Source organism: Eubalaena glacialis, chromosome 14, assembly GCF_028564815.1.
Source record: "Eubalaena glacialis isolate mEubGla1 chromosome 14, mEubGla1.1.hap2.+ XY, whole genome shotgun sequence".
In the NCBI taxonomy this organism is placed as follows: domain Eukaryota; kingdom Metazoa; phylum Chordata; class Mammalia; order Artiodactyla; family Balaenidae; genus Eubalaena; species Eubalaena glacialis.
The window spans coordinates 68,735,947-68,743,440 of NC_083729.1; the positions used below are offsets into that span (position 1 = coordinate 68,735,947).

The following is a 7,494-nucleotide window of genomic DNA, read 5'->3' on the forward strand; positions in this document are numbered from 1 at the left end:
ACTTTCTGTTTCCTCATCCTGAGAATAATGCATTCTACTCACAGGACTGTCATGAATATTAAATGAGTTAATGAGCACAGCTGGCAGTTGGCCAGTTCCAGCGCCAGATCCAGCCTCCTAGAGGAACCATGCTCCTGCAGCTTTGGGTGTCACCTGTTGTGCCAGGCACACACCGCTGCACAAGAGGAGATGCCATTTGAATTCTCTGTGAATGTTCAGAGGAGGAATGCCAGAGCTGCTGGCTAAAATCTATCCAAACAAAAGAAATATCCCCAGGATGGACTTTCTGGTTCTCTTCTTGTTCTACCTGGTTTGGTGCTGATTGGTATTGTTACAATCTGCATCTGCTGGAAAACCCATTGCTTGAAAGGTCTGGTCAGAAGAGGAGCACAGATATTTTTGTATATAGTTCCAGAGTGCCTTCATAGAGCCATGTTAAGGTTGCTTCATTACCTCTTCCATACATGAAACCACACCTTCAGTATACTGCATTTCATATTGCAAGGAATGGTTTATACTGAATACACCTGGGAAATATTTGTCCTCTGTCAAGAGCTGGAGTTCTTGTATTACCTTTTTCTGCCTTATCTGCTGCTGATTATAAACCTGGTTTTTTTCACCCTAAGTTGTGTAACCAACCCTGGTACCATAACAAAAGCAAACATGTTACTGTTTCTTCAAGTTTATGAACCTGATGAAGTGATGTTCCCAAAGAATGTGAGGTGCTCTACTTGTGATTTAAGGAAACCAGTATGATCCAAGCACTGCAATGTGTGTAATCATTGTATGCACAGGTTTGACCATCACTATCTGTGGGTGAACAACTGCATAGGGCCTGGAACACCAGGTACTTCCTCTTCTACCTCTTGACATTGATGGCCTCGTCAAGAGGTGTGTTTTCTGTGTTTCTGGTCCAGTTGGTAGTGGTGTTGGACTTGTACCTGAAGACTTACATCAATGACCTTGGACACTTGCAGGTTGTTGACATTGTCTTTCTTATTCAGTACCTGTTCCTGAGCTTCATGAGGATTGTCTTCCTGTTGGGCTTTGTTGTGGCACTGAGCTTACTCCTGTGGAGCTCCCCGTGCTTTTGTCTCTACCTGGCTACCACCAACCAGAACACTAATGAGTGGTACAGAGGTCACCAAGCCTGGTGCCAGCACTGCCCCCACATGGCCTAGTCCCCATCAGCAGAGCCCTAGGTTTACCAGAACATTCACTCACATGGGCTTTGGAGCAACCTTTGAAAAATATTTCTACCTGCTACTGCACATTATGAGAGAAAGAAGAAGTAAGAATGGGAATAGTGTTACTGCCTTTTAAATACAGCATACTTTTATTTATACATATGGATAAAAAAATGAGTTAGTGAATAAGAACATTTTGGACAACGCTTGCAGTAATGTGTTGACTGCTCATATTATCCCCAGTATTACATTTACATTTAAAATTCAGATTTTCAGGCTCCATCCCCTTACCCAAACAATTTTGATTCAGCAGTTTTAGGGTGGGGTGGAAGAGTATCTTTGTAATATCCTCACTTACTTATTCTCATGTGCACCCAGGTCTGAGAACCACTGACTAACTCCTTTCTTACTACTCAGCCACTTGCTTCTCATTTATCTCAATATTGTTCCAAGTACCAGAACTTGAGCAATGAAATCAAACTGTGTCAGGTGTGCTTTCAGCCCAAAGAAATCTGTGGCGGAATAACTCAAGAGATGCAGGGCCCAGTCTCATTGACCCTGACCTTGACCAGGATAAAGTCACTTCATATTTAGCCATTAGAAGTAGAGGACTTAAATATATGTATAACTGAGTCTCTTTGCTGTACAGTAGAAATTAAACACAACATTGTAAATCAACTATACTTCAATAAAATTTAAAAAAAAGAAAAAGAAACAGAAGACCTGAGGTGCTTTTCCAATGGGCACAACCAAGTTCTGCATTACTGCAGTCCCATTTGAACTGAATGAACTTTTCTTCCTTTTTATTTCTTACCCTCCCATCTGACTCTCTGAAACCACCTTGCTTCCTACAACCTCCTCAAGAATGGTGCTCTGGATCTCAGCAAGGAGCAGTTTTGTGAGCAGCACCTTCCTTTCACACATAGAATTGCTATGTGAATTGGTTGTGAATGCCTCCAAGCCTACAGACATCAGGCCCGAAATAGTGCTCTCACCCACAAGCTTTGAAGTCTGTCATCCTCGAGACACACCCATGAAAAGTGCACAGGTGCAATTTCAATTGGAGCTTATGGGGGACAATAGCTTTTGATTGAGATGCAATTCCATCCATGTCAGAAATCAGCTGCAGCATAATCAACAAATTTGTATTAAATGACAGTACCACTTCACAGTGAGTTACCTTATGTTCTGAAGGGAAAACACAAGCTTGAGAAATGGAAATGTTTTGTCTGACTCTCAAACAGGGGCTTAATTCAGAATAAAAGCCACAGGTCCAAACACAGCCTGAGGAAGAAGTCGCTGGGACAGGGAACACACCTCAACCTGGCTATCAATTCAAGCTGTCAGCCTTCATTCATTACATGTCATGACATGTTCAGCATATATGACCTTGCCAATCACCCTTGTGGGGCGGTTTTGGTCGTGGCAGGCAATGGTGGGCTGATTAATCATTAGTCCATCCTGATGTCTTATTTAAGATGAAAGAGTGGGAGATTTTAGGTAAGATGTTCCTGAAGAACCAAATGATAAGATATAGTTTATTTCTATAAACATCTATGTGTTATTGACCTGGATCAGAAGAAAAACACGTTTGTGGGTGGGTTGCTGGTTTCTCAAGGCTTGGTGATTAAGCAGCTGTGATAAGTTGTTATAAGGCTGTTGACTGGAAATGATTTGACTTAATGGCATGTGCATGATCATTAATAATGTGTCCTATTTAACCATTCAAGTTACTTCATGAATATTCGTGGGGTCTAGGATCTTATGTGGATAAATCTTATATATTATGTAATATCAGTAGTTTAGTGACATACTTATATGCATGTGGTAGATAATTAATGTATGATTATACATATTATGTATTATGTATGATAAAGCATACTGATATATGTGGTAGGTCACAGGATGCACTAGGTACATAGTGTTAGAACAATTCATGATAATTTTTAACACTGACATCGTACATGATAATAATACTTCACTGTTTGTATACAAGTTTTCAAGAAATAGTTTAAATAGAATTTCAGTTTGGGGAGCTGGAGCTTCTTCCATGAATCCTAGGGAGAAATGTTATTCTCCTTTTCTAGTTTAAAAAGCCAGAGTAATAATATATTACAAAGACTCTTCATTTTAGGAGATTGTTTTCAACAACACTTGTTAATGGTATAAGTACAAAAAAGAGGAGAAAATATAAAAGAGATGCTAATTGCCCAGTGATAATAAGTGGGCATTCAAAAGATTGTCCTCCAATTCATGTTAGTGTTAGTAGATCTGTTACTAGTAATCACAATAAGCATTGACTAAGGGCCAGAATATTTGATATATGATGTATTGGGATAATTGCTAGAATTAGAATTACAAAGATTAGCTCTAATATACCACCTAATATGTTGAGGGTGGATTGTTGGAATGTGTAGGTGAATAGGAAAAACCTTTCTGGCTTGTTGTGCAGTGGAGTGTTGAGTTGGGTAGCTGGAGTATAACTGTCAAGGTCTCCTAAAAATCAGGTGAGAATAGTACTAGAATTAGGAATAAGAGCCCCAAGATGTCCTTGATTGTGTAATATGTGTGGAAAAGGTTTTTGTCCATGTCAGATGAGATTCCTGATGGGTTATTAGAGCCCATTTCATAAAGAAATAAGCAGGCCAACAATCAGTAGGGCTAAAATAATTAATGAGAGAATAAAGCGAAAGGCAGAAACATCAGGTGAGAGTGGCTTTATCAACTGAAAATCACCTTCAGATTCATTTGACCAGGCTAGGGTCAATATAAGGAATGGCTGAAAGGAGATTTGTAAATGTCTGCTGTGCCCCACAAGTATATGCCTCATGGTAGGCTGTAACCCATGAATGCTGTGGCTACTACTGTTTAATAGAAGAATGATTCCAGTATTTCATATTTCTAGAAAGGCATGAGATTCAAAATATAGGCCTTGTCCTATATGAATGAATAAGCAAATGAAAAATATGAAGGCTCCATTTACATGTACCAAATAATTCATCCGTAGTTGACATCTCAGTAGAGATTCACAGAGAAAAAGACAGCTGTTGTATCTGATGTGCAGTGTATAGCTAGGAATAGTCCTGTAAAGATTTGTGAAATTAAACATATTTCTAATAGGGAACCAAAGTTTCATTATGATGAGATATTTGAGGGGACTGGTTTGCCAGTTGCAGCTAAGTCCAGTTACTGGAAGATTAATATGGTTGAGGTTAAATATGAAAATTTGTTGGAAATGTCATTCATTTAGGTTAGATAGGAATTATGTTATTGGAATCCATTATCCCTGATGCAATTATATGAGATTGCTTGGAATGTGGCAGTGTTTGCAGCTGTTTGGTCATGCCATCATTCGATTGATAGAAAAAATATAATTCCTATTCATCATCCAATGAAAAGTGGGAAAAAAAGTTGGAAAAGGCTGTTGGCAGTGACTAAAAATAGTATGGTAATCAGATATTTGAAAAATTAATTAATATTAGGGTCTGAGTGTATATATCATATTGAAAAAGCTATAATTGACTATGCAACAAAAAGTGCTACAGGTATAAATATACAGAGAAATAATCTAGTTTAAAGCTAAATGATAGTTTTAAGGTTTGGATACTCATTTATTGTCAGTTTAAGTTTTTCATGGCCTGAGTAAATAAATATTTTTGTAGTGATGAAGGCTGATGAAGGCTTTAAATGGTGTTTTTTAAATAGTATGGGTACAAATCATTTATGTAGACGTTAGAAGTGGTTTAGATTGGTAAAATTGGTATGAATGCTGTTATTAATAGATAAGAGGCAAATAGATTTATTACTTTTATTTGAAGTTGCACCAATTTTTTGGCTCCTAAGACCAATAGATTACTTCTATCTTTTAAAAGTTTGAAAAAATATTCTTATTTTGGAGACATGAATTAAGAGTTCTTGCATAATTTTTTGGTAAATAAGAAGCTTTGAGGTGACATTTGGTCAGTGACTGGAGCAAATCTTGCAGATATCTGGAAAGTGTTGCAACAAGGGAGCAACTAGTGCAAAGGCCCTGAAATAGGACCATGTTTGGCTCCTGGAAGCATAACAAGGAGGCCAGGGTGGCTGGAGCTCGGTAAGCAGGTGGAAGAGTGTGGGAGAGATGGTCAGAGAGAGTGGGCAGAGGTCAGGTCCACCTTTCTAGGCCATTGGAGGACTTTGATTTTTACTCCAAGTGAGATGGGAAGATTTGAGGGTTTTGAGGAGAGGAGTGATCATTCTGCTGCTGTGTTGAGTAAACTGAAAGGATCCAAGGGAAGCCAGGGAGAGCAGATCTTGCAACAGATCCAGCTGGGAGGTGCTGGCCACTGAGATCAGAGTTGTACCAGTGGAGGTTTTGAGAAGTAGTTCAGTGATGGATATTATCCTGCAGGATGCAGGTGAAATCAGGTGTTCAGTTTTGGGCATGTGAAGTTGATCAGAAATCCAAGTGAAGATGTCCTGTAAGCATGTTGACAGGTGTGAGTATGATAGGAGCCCAGGGCCTGTCTGGGTTGTAGATGTATTAGGATACATCAGTGAAGAGACAATATTTAAACCCATGAAAATAGGTGGAATCATCTGGAAAGTGGGTGTAAACAAGGAAGCATCTGAGGTCAGAGACCTGTAGCACTCCAACATTTGCCAGTTAGAGGATGTCAAGGAACCAGCAAAGAAGGCTGGGAAGGTGTGACCCACAGGGAGGTGAGTGGAGAGAGATGCAGTCCAGGAAGCTGGGAAATAAAGAGGAAGGTGAGATTCCCTCTGTCATATGGTGCCACTAGGTCAAACGTTTGTATATATATACTTATGTACAAAATGTATATATATGTATGTACAGTGTTCGTCTTCTTAACTTGACATTATTTCATGAGGGCATTTTCCCAAATAAATGATGGTTTAACACTGTTAACAAGAAATGTATATTTGACTTTGCCTGTGCCCGCCCCGAGCCAGCGATCCTCCATGCTCCCTGCATCCAGTGAGACACGCTACACATTGATGGAGCGGACATGAGCAGAACAATGGTGGCCAGGCTCCGACTGGGGATGCTGCTTCTGGTGCTGCTCTTACCTACGCAGATTTATTCAAATCAAACAACTGTTGTAACACCTTCAAGTAACTCCTCCCAGAATATCTCAGCTGCCCCCAATCCAGCCAATGCCACCATCATGTCAAGTGATGATGCTCCGCAGTCAACAGCCAGTCTCTTCATGATCTCAGTCTCCCTTCTACATCTCTGCTGTTAAGAGACTCAGGCCAAGAAGCATCTATACATCCCCATCTTCTAAACCCAGTTCAAAAGGCATCTAGACATCCAGTGTGACAAGGAAAAAAACAACAACCAGGGCTTCATTGAATGAATCTGCTGACTCCACACCTTATTTTATTGACAGAAATTGTTGAGGATCCCACATTTGATTGGTTTGAAGAGCATGTGAAGGGTTTGACTAGATGATGAATGCCAATATTAAAGCTGCAGGAGTTTCCTGTACAAGATGAAGAGAGACAATATCCAAAATTAGTTGCGATGATTTTCTTAAATGTGGCTTAAGAAGTATGGGCACATAAAACTCTACCTTGAAAATGAGAATGGATTTTATCTTACTTAGAGATAAAGAATAGAATGTGGAACAAAGATTCAGTTTTCATTTGGTCCATTAAATTTATAAGGCCATAAAACAATTGGGTAAAACAGAAAGCTTCCATGATTCTCTTTATACCTACATTAGAAGGAACTTTCAGGTGTTACTGCAAATCCTCAATGTGTTGTTTCAGCATTACTAACTTAATGCCAATGTACTCTAAATAAAATTTTATGTTAAGCTATCACTGTTCTCTTGGGAACTGAACTCTTTCTTCTGGGGCTTTGTGTTTGACATTGAATTTGGATTTTTATATAGCCATTGACATGTGCCAACTCAATGATGGATTGGAATCTACCCCAAATCCAAGCATAATGAGTACATTTTGCTTATATACTTATCAACTATTCTTATTCAAAAAGAGTGCTAGATTCATTTAGCTAAACAGATAACAAAGAGTAGAAGTATATTGATCTCAATTAATTTCAAAATGTTTTTAATTTCTGCATAGGTTGAATAATTTTTACAATTTAAAAAATGGTCTGTTTTGAAGGTAAAATTGACAAATCTTGAAATTAAAAAGGCACATATGTGAAGGAACCAAACTGTAAATCAAATATTTGAGAACTGAAGACTGGAAGCTTGCTTACATTAAATTCAGAAAAAAATTTATACTCTTTTCTGTAAATACTTCCTTTTAAACTGAATCAGAAGAGCTATATTTG

The 7,494-nt window shown here is 38.7% G+C and overlaps 1 protein-coding gene and 1 pseudogene across 1 annotated transcript; both read left to right on the plus strand.

The window, feature by feature from the left end:
• Window positions 1–277: 277 nt before the first annotated feature.
• LOC133074590 (palmitoyltransferase ZDHHC4-like) lies at window positions 278–1,295 on the plus strand (annotated as a pseudogene).
• Window positions 1,296–6,196: 4,901 nt separating this feature from the next.
• Window positions 6,197–6,433, plus strand: LOC133074612 (signal transducer CD24-like). Its single transcript, XM_061168531.1, has one exon. The coding sequence runs from the start codon at window positions 6,197–6,199 to the stop codon at window positions 6,431–6,433; it is 237 nt and encodes a 78-aa protein (XP_061024514.1).
• Window positions 6,434–7,494: the final 1,061 nt, after the last annotated feature.

What these genes read in the sequence shown, in the direction of transcription:
- LOC133074612 (XM_061168531.1), top strand. Translation starts at nt 6,197, where the DNA reads ATGAGCAGAACAATGGTGGCCAGGCTCCGACTGGGGATGCTGCTTCTG.